The following is a 24034-nucleotide window of genomic DNA, read 5'->3' as shown; positions in this document are numbered from 1 at the left end:
TTTTCAATATTTTGAGGATTCTAGCTAAATTTTTTACCGAATTAGGAGTTATTTGACATTAAATGCTCCCATCAAAAACTGTCAACATAGGCCGATGTTTTATTATAACCCCTATATAACAGTACCTCCCAATTTCTAGCCCACCAAAAATTGTCAACAGTTAGATATAGGCACCATAAAAAAGGGCCTCCCGAATGAAGCATTTTATGTACATTATCTGACATTTTAACGTACTCACTTAAAGTTGGGGACAGGAATGAATATTTTATGGTGGAGGGTATGAAAAGTTCGGCCCGGCCGAACTTAATGCTTTTTTACTTGTTTTTCTTTTTTTTGCTGGATAAACGCCATGGTTTGTTTAAAGAGAAGTGTGAATGAAGTTGGTTTCTCAATGCAAAAAAGAAAACAGGCTTATTTTATGAGCGTTAAGTTAATAAATGTTGATAGATCTATTCATCTTAGCTAAGTTGAGATGAAATTAAGCAATAGCGAAAACAGGTTTTAGGCCTTTTGTCAACATAATGGGCTTTTAAAAGTTATACATTAACAATAAAATATGCAAAAAGTAGGTAATAACATAAATTTACCATAAACTATGTGAGGATGTCACGTTTTAGAATCAAAAGAATCGTTGTCATAAAATAAATCATTTATAACTTTTATGAAATGGTTACAAAATAAAACTTAGATTACCAGTATATGAATATATACAATTGGTAAGATATGAGTGACTGACTAAGTATTCGCAAAAGCTTAAGAAACGCCATCTATATTTCAAATGAATCACAATATATCGGTAAACCAAGAATCATTGAATATCCAGAAAAAAATGGAAGTCGTTTTATTCGTAATTCTTCTATACAGTACACACGGATATTTTTTAAGTAAGCCAGTTTATAGATCACTGCAAGCAGCGACATAATTTCTTCAAAGATAACAAGAGTGTATATATGTCAAACTTTTATTATAAAATAACCACGGTGCTCTTGAAACAATTTTAAATGGAAGGTGCTTACACCTCGGAAATTTTTGCGGATTCTGAAACGACAATGTTTATAGATGAGAACAATCAAAAAACAAAAAAATCGCCGGAGCGCTTTTTAAATAAATCGCGATTTAAGTTGACATTTTTAGGGGTTGTTTAGGTTTTCGCGATTTTGCTTAGAAACCACATTTCCTATCAAAATGGGACTAAAGCAAATGTTGTAGATATGAAAATTCTCTACAAGATTGAGATATAGAAGTTCAAATTGGGACAATTCAAATTCAATTCAATTCTGTATCGCCCCCTTATAAAACAATGTCATGACTGCAAATTCCCAACTTAAACTTATATATATAAAAGAATGTTACAACTAAGGATAAGTTACTTAAGCCAGTCTTGTAGAGAATTTTCACAGCTTTAAGATTTTCTCAGGTCACATGTCGATACGACTTACCGTATTCAAGCAAATTCGCGAAACCCTAACAAAAAAAAAACTAAAAATGTAAACTGAGCTTCCTTATCTCAAAAATGGTACAAGCTGGGAACAAATGATAAAGTCTAGAGAATTTTGACAGCTACAACATTTTCTTTAGCTCCATTTCGATTGGACTTGCGGTTTTCAAGCAAAATCGTAAAAACCTAAAAAACACCTAAAAATGTGAATTTTGGCCGCGATTTATTTAAAAATCCCTGCAGCGATTTTTTCTTGTTTTTGGATTTTTCTCATCTATGAACACTGCTGATTCAGAATTCACAAAAACTTTCCCTGTGTAAGCGGTTTTCATCAAAAGTTAGTTAAGGCGCACCCTACATGACATTGTTTTGTAAGGGGGCGGTACAGTTAGCGCATTGTCCCAAGTTGAACTTCTATATCTCAAAAATGGTGAAAACTACGAAAATACCATAAAGGTCGATTTTGTAGAGAATTTTCATAGCTACAATATTTGTTTTAGTCCTATTTTGATAGGAAATGCGGTTTCTAAGCAAAATCGCGAAAACCTAAACAACCCCTAAAAATGTCCACTAAAATCGCGATTTATTTAAAAAGCGCTCCAGCGATTTTTTTTGTTTTTTGATTGTTCTCATCTATAAACATTGTAGTTTCAGAATCCGCAAAAATTTCCGAGGTGTAAGCACCTTCCATTTAAAATTGTTTCAAGAGCACCGTGTAACACAAATTCTAAAGTAAAGTTGCGAATATTTTTACGGTAATTCACAAAAAGAAAATTTTTAACGGAATAAAATTGAGTGTATTTCGAAATCTGATTTGTGATGTGAAGACAACAGTGATTAAACTGCCATTTCAGATGCAAACTCAACAGACCAAAGAAGAACAAAGCCAGACCTTAAACACCTACAATTGTGGTGAAAAACCTGAGATAAAATTGTAAGGTGGTGAATGACCAACAGTTCAGTATTTGTCCGATGAACAAGTTAAAACGAAGAATGAAGAAGCTAAAGGCAGTTTGATTTGGTTTCATTAAAACGCGTCATTTAAGTTGTCAGTTACACAGAATATCTGTCAAATAAATGAAGTATTTGCCTCAAAAACTTATTTTAGGTATCAGTGTAAATTAGTTCTATTTATACAAGGAACGCCATCTATATTTCAAATTAAAGTTATTGTATAGTATAAATCGATCTAACCATGGTGCATTTACAAGGCAGTACATAAGACCTACTGATTTCCTTAAAGCTTAAAATTCACAGTACACACAAATGCTCGTTCAAATTCGAGTAAACAGTGCAATTCGCTCGAATTCAAGCAGTAGTATTCCAGCTAATAAAAAAAACAAAATCGAGTGTACTCCAATTTTCTATGCCATTCGATTAAGAGTGCATAAGCTTTGCTAGTTTTCGTGTGGGAGTAAAATACTATCTTGTCGAGTACTCTTTTATTTTTTGTCACGCCGTTGTGTTATTATTTGTAAGTGTGCATATTGTCTCAATCCTGTAAATGTTTACTCTTACTCTATTTCGAACATTTTGCCTCCCACTCAATCAGGAGTACTCGCGAGCGCTGTCACATAAAACAAAAGAGCGGAGATCAAACTTCTTATAAAACTCGTACTTTTAGAGTACTCCCACTCGCGAGCAAAATCAAGCAAATCGGAGCTCTACTTTAAATAGACCATGGTCCGTCCAAACTAAGGTCGAAGTCACACAAGAACGAAGCAACTCCATGGTCCAAACTACAAACTTAGTTTTGAAGCTATTCCACTGCACCACATATAATTAATAGAGTTGTGCCAAAGGAACTATATCGAACTATCTAGTTCACTTGAACAAACTGCGTATACTTAATATCACACGTTACATTTCATGATGTTACTCATACGTTTTGGAACTAGTACAAGGAACTAGATTACCCAACTCTAATAATTAACCCCATCTATACCTCAAATTAAACATTTTTTTTATCCTTGCCTTTTAGACTACGAGGTATACGTTCAAAATAATGGTTTCAGACTCCAAGATTGTTCCGTTTATGTATGAAAATTACAAATAAAGTGCTCTGTTCCAGAACCAGCAACAAGCTACTATTTTTTACTACGATAACATTTTTTCCTTTATGTTATCGGAAAAAATAGTGAAAACATGTAAAAAAGTGTCAGTCGGCTTTGCCGACAGAGATATACTCTCAGCTCTCAATGTGAAGTGAAACTTTCATCTACGGACTGATCGAATGTATTTAGGGTCTCTTCAGAATTTTGTGGCACTTTTTGAACATTTGAACTTGCCGACAAACATGTGGATTAGGAATTAACTACACTAAGACACAATGTTGAACTTTTGTGGGAGGAGGATCGATATGGGCCCTTTTAGAAGTTAAACTAAATTTTGACAAAATACCTATTAGGAGATCCAACGTTTGGACCAAATTGGTTGCCCCATTCAAGTGATATCGCCCTAGCATTTTAGTGACATTTTTAAATATTGGGGAGAAGTACCGGAAGTTGTGGACCGGTATTGCCCCATGAAACTAAGTTTGGTTAAAATATGACGAAGACCAAATGTTGGACCAAATCGGTAGAACAGTTCGAGAGCTATCGTGGCCGCCACATATGGCGACATTTTCCCAAAAAAATATGGACTCGTCCTGGAAAAACTTTTACCGTCGTAATGGAGGTAGTGAATGCAAATCGCTTCAATAACAAGTAGGAAAAGCGTTAAGTTCGGTCAGGCCGAACTTTTTATACCCTCCACCACAAATTTCAGCCAATTCGGTGGCTTAATGTGGCCACAACCTTCAAAATACCGAAAATCGGAAGGTACCGTTCTATGGGGGCTATATGATGGCGTGGACCTATATCTAAAAATTTCTGGGGGAAAGTTTTATACCCCCAACGAAGACTAAATACCTATTTCAGCCATCTCGGTGTGATAATCAGGCCAAAACCTTCAAAATACCGAAAATCGGGAGATATCGTCCTATATGGGCTATGTCAAAACGTGGACCTATATAAACACTTTACGGTGGAAATGTTTCTTAGCCTTTGGAAACACAAAATACAAAGTTACAACCGATTCTGTTGTCAAATGGGACTAATACATTCAAAATATATTAAAATGACGCGTACTTTATATGCGGCGTTTTATGGGGGCTATACCAAAACGTGGACCTATATAAACCAACTTTGGTAGGAATGTTTTTTGGCCTCTGGAGACACAAAATACCAATTTACAACGAATTCGGTGGTAAAATGGGACAAATATCTTAAACATTCCTTAAAACGACGACGCGTCACGCGTCATTTTGTATGGGGGCTACACGAAAGCGTGGACCTACATAGCCCGCTTTCAATACCAAAATTCCTACGTACATATAATAGATATAGATCATCCACCTACGTCAATCCGTTCGGACGCTAGAGTGATTTCCACAGACGGACGGACATGGCTATATCGATGTAGAATTTCACGCTGATCAAGAATATATATAGTTTGTGGGGTCAACAATGATTGTTTCGAGTAGTTATAAACGTAGTGACAAACTTAATATACCCCCATCCTATGGTGGAGGGTATAAAATCAAAGTGATCCGAGAGCAGGTCTTAAAGTGAACTTATTCGAAATTGTGTGTGGGAGGTACCGGAAGGAGTAGACAAATATAGTCCATATTCGAACCTGATCTATGTATATCTGGTAGATATATTGGGATGTGCAGAGTATGGATTACATCGGTCACCCACTTCAAGAGTTATCGTGCCCACAATTTTTCCGAACATTTTTGAACTTCTGTGAGGCAAGTACCTAAAGGAGTGGACCGAAATGGTTTACCTTCGAACTGAAACTATGTTTGGACAAAATATTACGGAGGCCAAATTTTGGACCGAATTGGATTGTAATTGGTTCGAGATTTATCTTGCGTTCCAACCACTATACACGATGTCAAAGGGATTTTTTGAAACTTTCAGGTTATTTTCTCAGGAAGTATAGACTTGCCCCTGATGAAACTTGTACCGTCGTATGGGGGACAGTGAAAACAAGTTGCTACAACAAAAATCAAAGCGATTCGAGAGCAGGTCCTAAACTGAACTTTTCCGAAATTTGGTGTGGAAGGTACCCGAAGGATTGGACCGATTGAGTCCATATTGGAACCTTATCTAAGTCTGGTAGAAATTTCACGATGTACAAAGTATGGGACAAATCGGTTACTCCCTTCAAGAATTATCGTGCGCGCAAATTTTCCAAACATATTCGAACTTTTGTGGGGGAGGTACCAGAAGGAGTGGACCGATATAACCCATCTTCGAACTGAAACTAAGTTTGGGCAAAATATTACGAAAGCCAAATTTTGGACTGAATCGGTTGATCCGTTCGAGAGTTATCGTGCGCTTCAGCCAGCCAGACAGACGGACGGAAATGGCTAAATCGACTCCAAATTGTCTGAAACACATTTCGTCCAAACATACTTGGGGTCTAACCATTATTTTGATGAGGCACGTTTTGCCCGTACAAAAGATTTTTCAACGGTGGCAAAACACCCCTCAGTAATGTTGGCGACATTTTCTGAGTATTTCAGCCTTGAAAAACTTCTCCACAAGTGGTGTCTTAAGACACGCCGGAATCGGCGATAAACAGTAGGTCCCATATCATTGAGCTAAATATGAATCGGGGTGCACTCATTGATATGAGAGAAGTCTCCCTTGTCCCGTATGGGATGTTGTGGAACAATGTTTTTTTTTTTGTTTTTGTTAATTAGTAGATTCTTGCAGTTCTGGAACAGACCAAAGGATTGTAGCACTCTTTTTATCTTTCTTTGGTACGTAACTTAACGAAAAATATCGTTAATTACCGAACATGTAAGTATTTTAATTAATTTTTCGTTGGAGTTGAGCTGAATGATCGATGATTTTTGAAAATGGAAAACCGAAGATTCGAACCCACACAACCACAAATCTTCGGCTTTCCTTTTTCACTTGCAAAAAAATACGAATCATTCTGCAACGAGAAAATAATTAAAATTAATATTAAAATGATTAATACTCCACTCAAACAATCTAAAATGATTAATTTAATTTTTTTCTGAGATAATCTCCCAAAAGCTCAAAAAATTCCTGTACAATTTTTATTTTTTACCTTCCCCGGTATACTTTAGTTAACACCGCCAAACATCATTCAACCCTTTTTATAGTTCTATGGAATGTTTAGGAAACATTAGGGTCTTTTCTCAAACAAAAACATAAAAAATCGATTATTATTCACTATACTTTCCGTTTCCTGTTCTTTAGCACGTTGAAAATAAAAGCAAACGCCGGCGACAGCGGCAGCAGCAGTACTCTTAAACTTTTTCTTAATGATAAATTACCAACTAGCCTAGTATTCACAATAAAATAAATCATGTGAATTAAGTCAAGTAGACAGATATTTTTGTCTATCATTTTTTATTTTAGCACATCTTTATAGGCATCTCTTTTTACTCTATTGTGGCATATTTACTAGTCCGGTCAAAATAGACATGCGTATAAGGGGGAAATAGCAAAAATTCCCACAATGCTGAATTTTGGTGGAGAGCTAGGGTTGGCCATTAGAAGCAACGTCCTAAAAGTCCCCATCGATCCCATGTGTGCAAAACAAGTTATTCGGGGTCAAAGGTCAAAATTTAAGGGTTTTTAGGTTTTCGGATTTATTTTTTGAAAACGGTTGATCTAATCAAAAAGTGACTAAAGTAAATATTGTAGACAGAAAAATTACCTACAAGGCAAACCCTAGCTCTCCACCAAAATTCAGCTTTGTGGGAATTTTTGTTATTTCAATGTCTATTTTGACCGGACTATACCTTAAATACTCCACGAGTAGCATTGGAATATGTAGTACAAGCTCTCAGCAATGCCATCTCAAGTTTTATTATTTTGTTTTAATTATGCTTTCTTATTGCATCAATTTTTTATTTACTTTTTCACTTTTTTTCGTTACAGGTAAGAAAGAAATCTTGAGAATGAAGCAAAGAATAATAATAAACCGCAAAATGAAGAAAAAAAAGCTCTGAGATACTTGAGGGAAGAAGAGTAAACGACGATCAGAATGAAAGAATCATATCTCAATGTAAGTAACTTTTTTAATATTTATTAAAGAGGAGAAAAAGCAGCAAGAAGCAAAAAAAAAAAAAAAACAACCACAGACATCACAAAATCGAGAGTAATGAACTCCTTTTTTGTTTGATTTAATGGGCAAATGAGTGATTTGACCCAGCAAAGAGGCATTCCACAAAGTGAGGCTCGTGCTGGAAACATTTGTTGCTTCAAATTTCAATTTAAACAAACAATGGGAATGGGCTACCTCCCCATTAAACCCATCAAAAGTGCTAGGTTTAATAATTTAAAAATTCTTGGACATATTTTTCATAACTTATGTAAAGTTTTTCTTTCCTCGTTTGTCCAAAAATACCAGCTTAATCAACAAGTAATAAGATTAAAAATTGTTTTTCGAAACAAAAGTAACGCGTCGTTGGTAACTACTCCACCCACCCCAAATGCCACCATAAAACTGCAACAATTGTTACTAGCAGCAACTTGCTGTTGAATATGGCTGGCCCTTTATTTGCCAAATTCAAATATTGAAATAGAAGAAAAGAAGGAGAGGAAGGGAAGTATATTTGTAGAGCCGACACATTGAAATTACGCCAAGTGGAAAGTTTAGGCCAGCAGTTGTTTTAAATTTTTTGGCAAAAATAAAACAAGTGGCAACTATAAAGTTGTAAAATCCCGACTCAGGGCTTTTGTTTAAACTTGACGAAGCCAGCACCATTAATATCACATAGAACAAATACCAGTACCACCACTACCACCATCATCGTCGGCATTACACAGGCTGTCCTAACACCATTCATATACAAATAAGTAACCAACCATTATGAATGAAATTGTTAAAAAATTAGTAAAAAGTGGAAAACGTCCGTAGTCAAAGTTATTTTCACCACAGAACCACAATGTTTGGTCCGGTGTTTGGTGGCTTGTTTGTTTGGTATCCTTAGTGCACGAAACTTCACGCATGGTCACCACCATCATCAGACAAAAGAATGCCATCTAAAAAATACAGTAAAATACAATAAATACAAATATTTGACGATAAAGCACTACAAATAGGAAACGGAATTCCGAACCTCTGTTACCTCTAACCTAATTTGGTTTGCATGTCACTAAAGTGCAACGTGGAGACTTTACTTTGATGTGCATTATGTGTGTTCGTTTACTCAAAATTTGTACAAATTGTTACTGGATGTTGTTCGTTTACTCTACAATACAATGCAAAAGACCTTAGCCGATTACAAGAAGTTATGAACTTGTACAATTTTGTACAAATTGTTGAGTAAACGAACACACCTATTATATACATACATTTAAAATATAATGTGTATACTTAATGCAATGTTTCACATCCATCTAAAAGCTTATCATCCAAATTATCACAAAATTTCAGAAAAATAAAAAAATAATTCTCCCTTTTAGACTCTTTAAGTGTAGACCCAAAAAGTTATCTTCAGTTTATTACCATTTTCAATATTAAAAAATTAAACATAAATCATTTACTTAATTTTTGGTGTCAAATAAATTTTCAATTTCGTGCATTTGTTCTCATTGCACAAATATCACTTAAAACCATCTTTTAATTTTTTTCTTGATAAGAAATTTTAATGATCACACATCATTGCAACACGAGAATTCATTTAAAATAATCAATATTTTAAAAAATAGAAAAAAACACACATCTCTAAATCCCTCCCTATCAGTTTAGAGAAACAAGGAGCAAGCTGCTGCTGCCAGTCTAACTGTCAATTAAAGACACTGGCTAATTATGCTGATCTCGTCTTGCTATCAATGTCAAACTGTCGAACTCATTATTAAATGGAATTTTAATATTTGGAATATTTTTATTCGTCGTTGTCTGGAGGAGAACATTTCCAAAGTTCCAGTGCATATATAAAAATATATAATATATATTTTCTATTTGTATCATTAATTTATAATTTGATAACCTTTTCAACATGATCACGATAAGCGATCATTTTTTTGTATATTTTTTCCAAGTAAATTTGATGTTGTTTTTCGTAAATAAAATACCATTAAATGGCTGGCTGGCTGTTTGGCAGTCTGTCTGTCTTTCCAATAACGAAAACAAAATTATTATCGCTAAACAAGAGTCATTTGACGTTATTCAAGCTGATCTTAGCACTTTTTTGTTTAATACATATAGCATATATGTCAAGATTCTAAATAAACGAAAAGAGAACATTGAAAATAATTTTGAAAATGTATGGAAAATAATGCTCTGTTTTTAATAAAATAAAATATTTGAGTTTCTCTTTTTATATTTGAGTTTCTCTTGAAAAAGTCATTGGTAACAAATCTAAAAGAGAATCTCATTTTGTGATTGAATAAATAAGTATTCTCTTCTAAGCCGATTATTAATACAGGCGAACAGAGTTTTGTGTGGAGAAGTGTTAAGACTCTCATCATACTTTAAGAGTTTAATAATTTCTCTTAATTATAAAATTAAGAAAAAAAACTAAAAGGTTTGTGCTTGGCAGATCCATCAATAAATATTTGTCTTGAAAAAAAAAAAAAAAATATAATATATTTTTGAAATTGTTGTTGTATTTAGCAAAGACAACCACTACTAGATCTGTGTCTGTATATTTGTTCAATTTTTTGCCTACTTTTAGGATGTTATGTTAAATTGTTGCTGTGGTAAATTCGATCGATCACATTTCATCATCGCAACAGAGGGACCTTCAGTTGTTCGAATTATATGTTAGTTCGAAAATAAAGTGTATTATCAGTAATGTTTAAAAACAGATGTCAGCAATGTATGACTTCATTGATCATTTATAACCGGATAATAGATATGCATACGATCGTTTCGTTAACTGGTTAGGTTAACATCATCACCCAGCAAACCAATCGTACCGACATCGTAACGAAATCGGAACAAAATTCGGACGTTACGTCCGATATTTGATCCGAAATCGTAACGATATCTTAACGAAAGTTGTATGAAGTGCTTGACATAATTTCTGATCGAAATGTCGGAGCGAAATCGGATCGATTTCGGTCAGAACTCGGAACGAAATCGGAAGAAAATCCTTGGGAATTCGGAATGCGAATTTTTTTCTCCGAATTTTCGTACAGATTTCTCGATTTCGTAATAATATCGTATGAAAATCTGAGGTATCTTCCGAATCTTCGTAAAGATTTCTGAACGATTTTGGAATATTGTCGTATGAATATCGAAGGAAAAAAATTTTCTCTGACGCCTCTTTTTTATTGGTAAATTTTTCTCTGTTGTGTTTTTATTGGAAGATTGTAATTTCAAACTTTTCTAATGATTTTCACTGCTGTTGTTATCATTTTGTAGTTATAGTAGAACAATGTAAACTTTGTGTAGGAATATGTTGAGTCTATCAGCACTAGGTTGAATTTTTATGTGTTGCATTCATATTTAAAATATTTAAAAATTGTATATGTGAATTTCATGACCAAGCATTTTGTTTTTCGACAACAAACTAAAATGTAGCTTGTTAGATATATACAAAAGGTGGTTGTTGTGCGAAGGGAAATTTGTTTCCGACATACCGATCCGAATTCGTGCCGAAATTGGAAGAAAAACATTAGCATATTCGAAGGGAAATTTACTTCCGACATTCTCTCCGAAATCGGAACGAAATCTATACGAATTCGCCTACGAAAATCGTATAGAAAACGGAACGAAATCTGTACGATTTGGCTTCCGAAATTGTTCCGATGTGTCGGACATCCGACATTTGGTTTGCTGGGCAGGTATATTAGATGTTGTTGTTGTTGCTAGGACTTCGCTAGATATAAAATTTTCAATATAATCTCCTTAGGTCATACAGCTCGATTAATAATTAAATTAATTAAAAAGCTCATAAATAATGATATTCGCCCCTAAAAAGGCAAAAACTTAAAGATATGCATATACATATTTAAAATTTACAACGTCATTGTGATCATAGACCACGATCATTAATGTAGATGGATCATTAGTGTGTTCCAGAACTTTTGGTGGGTAACTACCAAATAAGCAAATTTTCAATAATCAAGACAATCATGGATAAAAAATTCCGTGTGAAATTTGTTCTCTTTCCGTAATTTCACAATTTTTTATTTCGATATTTAGGTCGAAAAAGGGAATATTTTTGTCGAATCGGCGAGAATATTCCATAATTAATTTGTTACAGTAGTTTTCAACGTTTTAAGTTGTCGATTTTAAAACAATTTTACTTTTAAAAATTATTTTCCGTGCGGAAAATTCCGATGAAAATATTTCAAAAATTAAATAAACTAAAAATAGCAGAATTGCACAAAAAATTCTAGCAAAAATGTCAAAATAAACGTATCAGTAATGTCATATTTGTTGTGTGGATTCGAATGTTTCCTTTTTCACTTGCAAAAACTCTTCGATCATTCAGTTCAACTCCAACGAGAAAATTAATAAAAACAAGTAAAAAAATATCAGTCGGCTTTGCCGACAGAGATATACCCTCAGCCTGTGCAAATTGAAACACTTTTTTTCACAAAAAACTTAAAAAAAAAACTTAAAAATGTTGGTCTCGTATGAACCGACAAAAATGTTGATTAGGATTAAAGTTCAAAAATTTTGCTGAAAAGGTACTTAAAGGAATGGACCGACATAGACCATGGGGATGCCATAGGGGGTTTTTACACCTTTCGGCCTGTTTCCTCAAGAAGTATAGATTTACCCCTGAAACAACTTTTACCATCGTAATTGAGGCAGAGAATGTAAGTTGCTTCATCAAAAACCAAAGTGATTCAATAGCAGGTCTTAAATTGAACTAATCCAAAATTTTGTGTGGGAGGTACGGGATGGAGTGTACAAATATAGTCCATATTCGAACCTGATCTATATCTGGTAGATATTATGAGAATGTGTAAAGTATGGACCAAATCGGTCACTCCCATCAAGAGTTATCGTGCCCACAATTTTTCCGAATATTTTTGAACTTTTGTGGGGTAGGTACCTGAAGGAGTGGACCGATATGGCTTATCTACGAACTTAAACTAAGTTTGGAAACAATATTACGAAGGCCAAATTTTGGCCGGAACCGGAATTTCCGTTCGAGAATTATCTTGCGCTTTCACCCATAAACATGGTGTCATAGGGTTTGTTTTTCAACTTTCAGGTTATTTTTTTTTTTTTCAGGAAGTATGGACTTGCCCCTGAGGAAACTTGTACCTTCGTATAGGGGACAGTGAATACAAGATGGTACAACAAAATCCAAGGCTGTTCGAGAGCAGGTCCTAAACTGAACTTTTCCGAAATTTTGTGTGGGAGGTACTCGAAGGAGTTTACCGATTGAGTCCATATTGGAACCTCATCTAAGTCTGGTAGAAATTTCATAATGTGCAAAGAATGGACCAAATCTGTTACTCCCTTCAAGAGTTATCGTACGCACAAATTTTCCGAACATTTTCGAAATTTTGTCTGGGAGGTACCGGAAGGAGTGGACCGATATAATCCATCTTTGAACTTGAACTAAGTTTGGACAAAATATTACGAAAATCAAATTTTGGGCCGAATCGGCATATCCGTTCTTGCGCTCCAACCACTACACACGGTGTCATAGGGTTTTTTGTAACTTTCAGGCTATTTTCTCAAGAAGTATGGACTTGCCCCTAATGAAACTTACAGCGTCGTATAGAGGACAGCGAATACAACTAGAGTAAACAAAAATCAAAGCGATGCGAGACCAGGTCCTAAACTGAACTTTCCCGAAATTTTGTGTGGGAGGTACCCGAAGGAGTGGACCGATTGAGTCCATATTGGAACCTCATCTTAGTTTGGTAGAAATTACACGATGTGCAAAGTATGGACCAAATCGGTTATTCCCTACAAGAGTTATCGTGCGCACAAGTTTTACGAAAATTTTTGAACATTTGTGGGGGAGGTACCTGAAGCAGTGGACCTATATGGCCCATCTTCGAACTTAAATCGAATCTGGACAAAATATTTCGATACCCAAAATTTGAACCGAATCGATTGATCCGTTCGAGAGTTATCGTGCGCACCAGCCAGCCAGACAGACAGACGGACGGACATTGCTAGATCTACTCAAAATTGTCTGAAACGGATATCGTACAAACATACTTGGGGTCTAAAACCATTATTTCGATGAGGGACATCTTTGGTTGTATCAAAGTGTAAATACCCTCTTTAGCCTAAAGGCTGAGGGTATAATTAAAATTTAATGATCTTTGCCCTAACAGGCAAAATTTCAAATAAAATACTTATAATTTGTCGCTATGTCCAACCGATAGCAACAATGTTTTTGTAACAGAGTTTGTTATTATGTTTGTATGTTCGTTCTTCTGTTCAATCTGGCTCTGGGTCTATCTCCAGTTCCAGGAATGTGGCTGCTTCGATAGGATGTGACCACAGATACACTAGAGTTAGATGAGTAGGTTTGGCTGGGCAGTTGAAAAGGTGTTTTGTTTCGTGCGGGCCCATGCCACATACTGGGCAGATGTCTTGCACGGAGCGGTCGATTTCCGTCCAATAAGCCAAAACTACTCTAGTTTGTCGTGGCAGCTGACGCTCCTCAGCTGCAATAGATGGGGGATGTATTTCGAAGACTTTATTCACACTATAATAGCTTAAGGCCTTGGCAACTGCATCCGTGTGAATACTATTTAAGCCTGCTTGATACGCTTGTTGATCTAGGGTTCTCTCCTGTATCGTTGGACCTCTCCATCTAGAGCATGGATATCCTTCCTGATCTGCCTGTACGTGTCGGGCCTACCCACAAGATGGTGATTGGGATGGCTCACACGGTAACATCCAAGCAGGTACTGCAACGAAAGCATTTCATTGTGTTGATTTACTGGAAGAATATTTGCCTCCTCATGTAGATGGTCCACTGAAGATTTGAGGAGGCACCCTGTTGCTGTTCTCAGGGCGGCATACTGGCAAGTCTAAATCTTTTTCCAATTCGTATAACATAATCTCGGGGACCAGACTGGCACCGCATAGCTTACCACAGACCGACCTATCGCGTTATATGTGGCCAACAAGGTTTCTTTATCTGCACCCCAAGTGCTGCCGGTTAGGGACTTGAGGACCTTGTTCCTACTTTTCAGTTTGTCGCAGTACGCGCACGACGTGAAAGTAGTGTCGAATGCGACCCCTAAAATTTTGGGGCAGTTTGTGGTCGGAATTCTGCTACCGTCGACCATTCAAGGCCGTCTCTGGTTGAGTCCTTGACAAATATTTGTGGTAATGGCGTGCAGCGCAGTTGTCGTGCTGTGCTGCTTACGGAATTCATGCTGATGATCGGCAACTTGATAGCTGTTTCTGATACTGGGGAGGGCTAAGGCCTCAAGGGTCTTTGCTACGGGCGACAAAAGCGAAATCGGCCTGTACGATTCACTTTTGCTGGCATCCTTGCCGGACTTCCGTAGTGGGGCCACCCTGCCCATTTTCCAGACTTCGGGAACAACGAGGGTGGCTAGCGACAAGTTGAGAACTTTAGTGAGATACTTCACTACCGGCTCATCCAGCTTCTTCAGCATTACCATGGAGATTCCATCAGGGCCCAACGCTTTGGATGATTTAGCGTTCCTGATGGCATTAGCAACATCATCCATTGTAAACTGTGATGGTTCCTCCTCGGCAGGAGGAGATCTGATGCGACGTAATACTCTTTTCTTTGCCCTGTCACTCTCGGGTGCTCGACAAACCGTCGATTGTAATAACTTGCGCACCTCTTCGGGTCAGTCAACGTAACGTCGCCAAACATGACTGAGGTCCTATCTTCCCTTCTTCCAGGGTTCGAGAGTGACTTAACCGTTGCACACAATTAACCTTTCCCAGCTCCAATGATGCAACTCTTCAGATGATTTAACCAATTGTTCCGCTTATGCTCGCCAACCAGCCTGTTAACTTCCAGTGTCAGCTCCCTGACTCTGGGGTCATTAGGGTTGGTTCGGCGAAGCTCGTCACGCTCATTTGCTAATCCCGTCGCCTCTGCGGCGGATATTCGACCAGCAGGGATATGGCGAGCGGCTGCAGCAGTGATGATGTCTCGGAACGCCCTTTCCGCTTATGCTCGCCGACCAGCCTGTTAACTTCCAGTGTCAGCTCCCTGACACTGGGGTCATTGGGGTTGGTTCGGCGAAGCTCGTCACGCTCATTTGCTAATCCCGTCGCATCTGCGGCGGTTATTCGACCAGCAGGGATATGGCGAGCGGCTGCAGCAGTGCTGATGTCTCGGAACGTCCTTTCCGCTACCCGAACATCAGAAGGATTGGGCAGTTTTCTGAAGCGGTGATTGCTGAACTCTCTGAAACCCGGCCAATCAGCTTTCTTATGATTGACGAATGTGCGGCGTTCAGAGGTAATGAAATCGGGTGGTCTGCTAATAGTGACAATTATAGGGAGATGGTCTGATCCAAGGGAAATGACGGGTTGCCAGGTAACGTCATTTGTCAGACCAGGTGACACGATGGTTATGTATGTTTGTAGAAACAATGTTGTCAACTTTTATTAGCACTTTTCATTCATAATTTTGCGTTTTAATTGCACCGATTTTTGTCGGTAACTAAAATATGAGTTACAGAATTCCACTACAGGGGAGGGGTCGATTTTTATAACCATAGCCTTTAGGCTAACGAGGGCATATGCACTTTCATATTACAAAAATGTCTCTTATCGAAATCATGGTTTTATACCCCAAATATTTTCGGAAGAAAACCGTTTCAAGCAATTTGGAGACGATTAAGCAATATCGGTCCGTCTCTCTAGCTGGCGGGGGCGCACTATAACACTCGAACTGATCATCCGTTTCGGTCATAAATTTGACCTTCGTATTATTTTGTCCAAACTTAAATCACGATCGAACATGGATCATTTCGGCCCACTGCTTCGGGTACCTCCCCCAACAAAAATTATTTTTTTTTGCTAAAATGGTGCTCACGATAAATCTTGAAGCGAGTAATCGATTTGGTCCATACTTTGCACATCATAATATTTCTACGAGATATAGATCAAGTTCAAATATGGATTATACATATATTCCAACTCCTTCTGGTACCTCCCACACAAAATTTCGCAAAAGTGCAGTTTAAGTCCTCCGTTCGAATCGTTTTGATTTTTTTGCAACAGGTTGTACTCAGGGCCCCTATTACGACGGTACAAAATTTTTTTTAGAGAGGAAATTGCCTGAATGCTGTAAAACCACCTACCGGGTGTATACACGGAGGTAATAAAGGCCTCTATAACATATGTCCCAAACATATTTTGCAGCGAACATATATATGCTTGCAACAATCCCTAACATATGTTTGGGTCCAGCAAACAAAAATATGTTTGGTTGTAAACAAAAATATGTTTGGTTGCAAACAAGTATTTGTTTAGGTGCAAACAAAATGTGTTAACGTTATTAGCAATATTAAATGTGATTTCTTCTTTGTCCAATAAATATTTCCATTCGCATTTTTTATTCAATAATAAAATTTCCAATTATAAAATGTTTTGGGTATTTAATTTACTAAAAAGCACCATTACTTTAAGAAATAACACAAAACACTGATTTATTTACTCACTACTTTCTCGTCTTCACTCAACGATGGCCTTAAAAAAGTGAAGACAAAATGCTCTCTGCCTTTCTCGCAAAACAACAAAAATAATTCATACCATTTTTTCTTTTCCTCTTCGCTTGCTAGGTTGGTTAACTGTGAGTTACAGAAAAAATGTCTGCTTGTGGAAGAATAAATCGCAACAACAATACAGAACGAAACACAAGCGTTTGGCTGCATACACACCACCAAAGCAAAAACAACATTTTTCAAATTTCGCTTCTGTGTCTTCTATTGCACCGCACCGTACACACAGCTCTTTATTATAAAATAAGCGAGAGTCCTGTTGTTACACTCTTTGACAAAAATCCTCTCTCTTCAACCATAAAAATATGTTCTAACATACAAAAAATATGTTGGTACCCAAACAAATAAAATTGAGACATCCCTGCAAACCAATCGTACCGACATCTTAACGAAATCGGAACAAAATTCGGACGATAGTCCGATGTCTGATCCGAAATCGTAACGAAGTTGTATGAAGTGGTTGACATAATTTCGGAACGAAATGTCGGAGCGACATCGTATCGATTTCGATCCGATTTCGTAACGAAATCTGAAGAAAATCCTTGGGAAATTCGGAAAAGAAATTTCTTTCCGATATTTGTTCCGAAATCGGAACGAAATCGGTACAAAATCTGAAATATTCCCGCTCCGAAAAATTGTTTAGAAATCGGAACGAAATCTGAACGACGTTGCTTCCGAAATTGTTCAGACGTGTCGGACATCCGAAATTTGGTTTGCTGGGATGTTACAAAATGTTGGAAACATATATTTGTTTGTAACCAGTTCCAAACATATATTTGTTTGCAACCAGTCCCAAACATAGGCTTGTTTGGATCCAAACCTATTTCTAACATATATTTTTTTGCGTGTGGTGGCTGGTGAGTACGACGTCGAACTTTGCGTTGGGTCAAACTTTGTACATATATCGTAATATTTCGGCGAATTTAGATAAAGATGGCGCTTACCGGTGCACTCGTTCCTGTACCTTCGCCACAAAAGTACACAAATATTCGCTAAAATGTCTGATAAACGGATCAACCGATTTGGTTCACACTTTGGATCTCGTAATATTTTGTCAAAACTTAGTTTAAGTTTGAATATGGGCCGTATCGATCCATTCCAGGGGTACCTCACTCACAAAAAACATTTTTGAGAATTCTGGAAAAATTTTTACCGAAGATACTACTTTTGATCCTGTTTATAGCGATTTTCTGTTTTACGTGGACAAGTCCAATATTTCCCAAAATATGATCCATTTCTAAAACGAACAATTCGTTCCGTTCCCTTAGGTACCTTCTACGCAACACCTTTGAGCGTTAATCCGAATCCATATTTTTGTCGTCTAGTTCATACGTCGAAACTGTGCCACAAATTCTGAAAACTCCTTAAATACATTTTTTTGGGAAAATGATTTTGGTTGAGTAGCCGGCATTCGACATGTCCATAGATGAACGTTTCAATTCACACAGGCTGGGGCCTTATCGAAGTAATGCTTTTAGACTAGAAGAGCGTTTGGACGAAATTAGTTTTAGACAATTTGTAATTGGCTTCAACCAGTCCGTCCGTCTATCTGGCTGGTGCGCACCATAACTTTCGAAAAAGTTGGCCCAAATTTTATACCACCCTAGTCTTCGATGGACTTAGATGAAGTTCGACGATGGACCATATCGGTCCACTATTTCTCTTAATTCCCCCAGAAAAGTTCCAAATTTGTTTGGTAAAATAGTGCGCAAGATGACCCTCGAAAGGATCAACAGATCTAGCTCACACTTTGCCAACCGTAATATTTTGTCCAAACATAAATCTAGTTAGAAGATGGGTCCACTGGTTCGAGTACCTCCACCACAAAAGTTTAAAATTTTTCGCTAAAGACGTGAGTGCCATATCTCTCGATTGGGTTCATACTTTGTATATCGTAATATTTCTTCCGGATATACATAGATCAGGTTTGAATATGTATCGGTCCAATCCTTGGGATATCTTCCGCACATTCAAAAAAAGTGCAGTTTATAACCTGCTCTTGGATAGTTGTGGATTTTTTTGCAACAGTTTGTCTTTAGGTCCATATTAAAGCGGTACAAATTTTATTCGGGGGCAAGACCATATTTCAGAGTTAATTAAACCTTCATTAAAACATTTGATTTGTTTTTTCAGCATTTTAATAATTTTCATATATTTCCCTTCTTTTCATTTTAGTTTGTATTGGTACCGAATCCGGCTTATCCCTACCTTCAATTCGTAATCATCATTATCGCAATCTAAGGGATCGTTACAATAACTGCACCTATGTGGATGGCAATTTAGAATTGACCTGGCTGCAGGATCCCTATTTGGATTTGAGTTTTTTGGAAAATATACGAGAAGTTACCGGTTATATATTGATCGGTCATGTGGACACTGAACAAGTTGTGTTTCCAAAGTAAGTTTCCACACACATTCAAGTTTCCACAACAAGCTACAAAACTAATTTCTGTTATTTTCTACTTTGCAGACTCCAAATCATACGCGGTCGCACCCTATTCAATCTCAATGACCAGGACGAACAATTCGCCCTGTTTGTAACCTATTCGAAAACTTTTTCACTGGAAATGCCAGCCTTGCGTGATATTCTACAGGGTTCTGTGGGCTTCTTCAACAACTTCAATTTGTGTCAGATCAAGACCTTGGACTGGAATGAAATAATTTCAGGACCTCCAGACAAGTACAAGTACCATCATGGCTACAACTTTACCGTGCCCGAGCGACAATGTCCCAAATGCCACGAGTCTTGCGAAGGTGGTTGTTGGGGCGAAGGACCCCATAATTGCCAGAAATTTAGTAAAATCAATTGTTCAACCCAATGTGCCCAGGGTAGATGTTTTGGTCCCGGGTCACATGAATGTTGTCATTTGTTTTGTGCCGGAGGTTGTACAGGACCAACACAAAAAGAATGCATTGCCTGTAAAAATTTCTATGATGATGGCGTGTGCAAAGAAGAATGTCCACCCATGCAGAAATACAATCCCACCAACTACCTTTGGGAGGCCAATCCTGAGGGCAAATATGCGTATGGTGCCACCTGTGTCAAGGAGTGTCCCGACCATCTAATCAAAGAGAATGGAGGCTGTGTTCGCCGCTGTCCCGTTTACAAAATGGCCAAAGATGGAGAATGCATACCCTGTAATGGATCGTGTCCTAAAACTTGTCCAGGCCATTCAGTTCTGAATTCCGGCAACATCGACTCCTACAAAGGTTGCACTGTCATTGATGGCTCCATAAGAGTACTCTACCAAACCTTTTCGGGATATCAAGATATTTACAAAAATTATACTTTGGGTCCCCGCTACAGAAGCATGCATCCTGATCGCATGGAGGTATTTTCCACAGTTAAAGAAATCACCGGTTACTTGGACATTGAGGGGGCACATTCGGATTTCAAAAATCTTTCATATTTCCGTAATCTGGAGGTGATACATGGACGCCAGGTCATGGACTTTTATTACGCCTCCTTGTCCATCGTCAAGACTTCGCTGCAAAGTTTGGAATTGAAGTCCCTAAAGAGAATCAATGCTGGTTCTGTGGTCATAAGGTACAATTATAGGATGTGTTACGTTAACGACATTGATTGGACTAAGCTGCAGAAATCAGAGGGACGCGGATTTGTGGTGGAAATGAATCGTAACAAGGAAGATTGCAGTAAGTATATTACCCAAATCCTCCTTGAGTATAATAACTAAACTCTCTATCTCTCTCTATTTCTCGTTACAGAAAAATATGGCTTTGTTTGTTCCGATCAATGTAACAGCTCAGGTTGTTGGGGTTCTGGTCCAGATCAATGTTTGGAATGTAAAAATTTCGAATTCTATGGCACCTGTATAGCAGGGTGCTTCCCGCACCGAAGCGTTTCATAAGGCCTTTTTTAATAATCTTTTTTGCTTTATAAAAAATTGATTTTAATCTTTTTAACAAACGTTTAAATTTAGATAAACGCCTAAAATATCCCGAGTTGGGGAAAATTATTTTAAAAAATATCTTATATAAGAATGGTTTTGCGTCGTAATGACAAATTAAAGGAAACAGCTGTAATGGACAACTTATATTCCATCGGTGCGGGAACTTTTTGAATTTTAGGTTAAAATTGACAACGCATTCCTTAATATGTCCATGTTGTACTGTATATAAGGCTGTACCGCACATTGCCAAATTTCCCGAAAAAACCCTGCCAATAATCGAAAAAATTAAATTTACACTAAATGCTTTTAAATGTTGTTCATAATAAATAGCCCGCTGCGTAGAGTTTTAAAAGAAAAAATATATTTTTTGTCAGTAATTCGGTTTAATAACAGGCCAAAGACCGTTGGAAATTTACTTGCAAGGTTTAGTGATCTCAAATTTTAGTCCTTTATAAACCTATTTAAAAATCCAAAAATGATAAGAGTTTTTAAATATGTTGCTTAAAATATATTGTTCCTTAAAATATTTTTAAAAATTATGAATATTTTTTTTTTAAATTCTTCATGTCGAATGTATAAAAGAAAAACATAATTTTTGTCAGTAATTCGGTTTAATTGGAAATTTACCTGAAACGTTTCGTGATCTCAAATTTTAATCGTTTATAAAACTATTATAATATGTATTCAAAAATAATGAGAGTTTTTAAATTGATTGCTTAAAATATATTGTTCCTTAAAATATTTTTAAAAATCGCCTATGGAATGAATATTTGTTTTAAAATTTTTCATATCGAATGTATAAAAGTGATTTTTTTGCATTGAACTAAACTGTGTATATGTAGTGCCATTTACAACATAATTATTAATTTTGTAGTACATTATTATATTATTCCACTCATAGTTTGTAAGCGAGTGTAACTCATCGAATGTCGAATCTCTAAACACTAAACCATTATACATAAGTTAAGCCACTCAATTGTATTTAACCACGTTTAAGCATCGGCAAGAATGAGTGTTGTGTGTAAAAAATAGGTTACGAAGAAACAAGAATAAAAGGCGTTAGACTGCCTGATTTTGGCATTTAACACACACGGTCATCCTTGCGCTCGCCCAAACCATGACGAACAACAAGACCAAAGAAAGCCAAAAGAATAAATAATAAATAAATAAAACTAAACAAACATCAACGGTGTTCTTATTTATAGTTTTTTAAATGGTCAGAAATGTAATGGAATCTGGAATCTATTTTCAAAATTTAATTGAAAATTTATTGGTTTTCTAAATAATTTAATACCGACTTTACGGTACGACTTTAACCCAAAAAGGTGTTTTTAATTTTTACATAATCTTGGAGTTAAATCAAGATATAGAGTTTTGATTCTATTCTAGAATCTATAGTCAAATTTTATGGCGAACAAACTTGTAGAATATTCTGATCTGATACGATCACGGTTTATAGGAGATTTTTGACACATTTTTGAAAATATGGCCGAAAAGACCAATTTAATGACCCACAAAATTCATTCGCTTTTAGTTTTACTGAACCTATAAGCACCATCTTTAAATTTCATCTAATATTCGAAGAAATATTACGACATGTGAAGTATGGACCAACGCAGTATTCGGTTCGAGAGTTTTTGTTGTTGTAGCAGCATAAAAACCTATGTAGAAGCATAGAATTGAGATGCTGGGTTGGCAGCCGCTGGCCGAAACACTATGGTTCCGGGTCAATTCGGTACGAAAGAACCTGCTGCCGTGGGATTGCGGTTCGAGAGTTGTCGTGCGATGCTGGTCTTAGGATTTCTTTACAGCTTTCGTGTCATTTTCTTAAGAAGTATGGTCTTGCCACCCAATAAAACTTGTACTATCTCTCAATATGTTGCAAGAAAAATCGAAACGATTCGAGAGGAGGTCCTACTGCACTTTTCCGAAATTTTGTGTGGGAGCTACCCGAAGGCGTTAACATATATAGTCCATATTTTAAACGGATATGTCTCGTAGAAATGTTACGATGTGCCTTCGAGTTTTATCGTACGCACCATTCTAAGGAAAAGTTTTGAACTTTTGTGGGGGAGATACCAGAAGAATTGACCGATGTGGCCCATCTTAGAACTTGTTTTAATCTTTCGGGCCATTTCCACAGGAAGTATGAAATTGCCCCTGAAAAAACTTGTACCGTCGTAATGGAGGCAGCGAATACAAGTTGCTACAACAAAAATTAACGATTCGAGAGGAGGTGCTACACTGCACTTTTCCGCAATTTTGTGTGGGGGTACCTAAAGGAGTGGATCGATATAGTCCATACTCGAACTTGAATTATCTGTGGTAGGAATTTTGAACTTTTGAACTTTACGAAAGCCAAAATTTGAAACAAATCGGTTAACCCGTTCGAGAGTTATCGTGCGCTCCAACCAGCAGGACAGACAGACAGACGGAGGACAATGCTAAATCGACTCCAAATTATAAATGCTGAGGGTATAAAAATTAGAATATCGATGTACACGATGCTCTTGAACCAACTTTAAATGGAAGGTGCTTACACCTCGGAAGTTTTTGCGGATTCTGAAACTACAATGTTTATAGATGAGAAAAATAAAAAAAATCGGCGGAGCGCTTTTTAAATAAATCGCGATCATAGTTCAGATTTTTAGGGTTTCTTTAGGTTTTTACGATTTTGTTTGGATACCGCAAGGTCTATCGAAATGGGATTAAAGAAAATATTGTAGCTGTGAAAATTCTCTACAAGATTGACCTTTATGATATTTTCGTAGGTTTTACCAGTTTTAAGATATAGAACTTGAAATTGGGACATTGTACTGGCTGTATCCCCTCCTTATTTTAGTTCCATTTTGATAGGGCTTGAGGTTTCCCAGCAAAATCGTTATAGCCTATTGGGTGTACAAGTCAACGTTGCAACAACCGCAAAATTCAACAATAAACTTGTAATTTTTCAAGTGGTTTAAGGTCTCTGGGTTATTTGGTCAACCCTTGCAGCG

The 24034-nt window shown here is 36.8% G+C and overlaps 1 protein-coding gene across 3 annotated transcripts in view; it reads left to right on the top strand.

Annotated features, from left to right (window-relative positions):
• LOC141387109 (epidermal growth factor receptor-like) overlaps positions 1–22219 on the top strand; it is a 94159-nt gene extending 71940 nt beyond the window's left edge. For 2 of the 3 annotated variants that reach the window (XM_073956262.1, XM_073956261.1), the window contains 3 exons: positions 19303–19525; positions 19598–20781; positions 20854–22219. In XM_073956262.1, the coding sequence (XP_073812363.1) occupies positions 19303–19525; positions 19598–20781; positions 20854–20996 (1550 nt within the window). In that variant the 3' untranslated portion in view covers positions 20997–22219. The remainder of the gene's footprint in view (positions 1–19302; positions 19526–19597; positions 20782–20853) is intronic. The other variant, XM_073956260.1, reaches the window with a different exon arrangement.
• Positions 22220–24034: the final 1815 nt, after the last annotated feature.

The sequence above is a fragment of the Musca autumnalis genome, unplaced genomic scaffold (genome assembly GCF_047663935.1).
Source record: "Musca autumnalis isolate F117 unplaced genomic scaffold, ASM4766393v1 scaffold_5, whole genome shotgun sequence".
Taxonomy (NCBI): domain Eukaryota; kingdom Metazoa; phylum Arthropoda; class Insecta; order Diptera; family Muscidae; genus Musca; species Musca autumnalis.
Note: the sequence above shows the minus strand (reverse complement) of the source record. Positions and strands in the feature narration are given on the sequence as shown.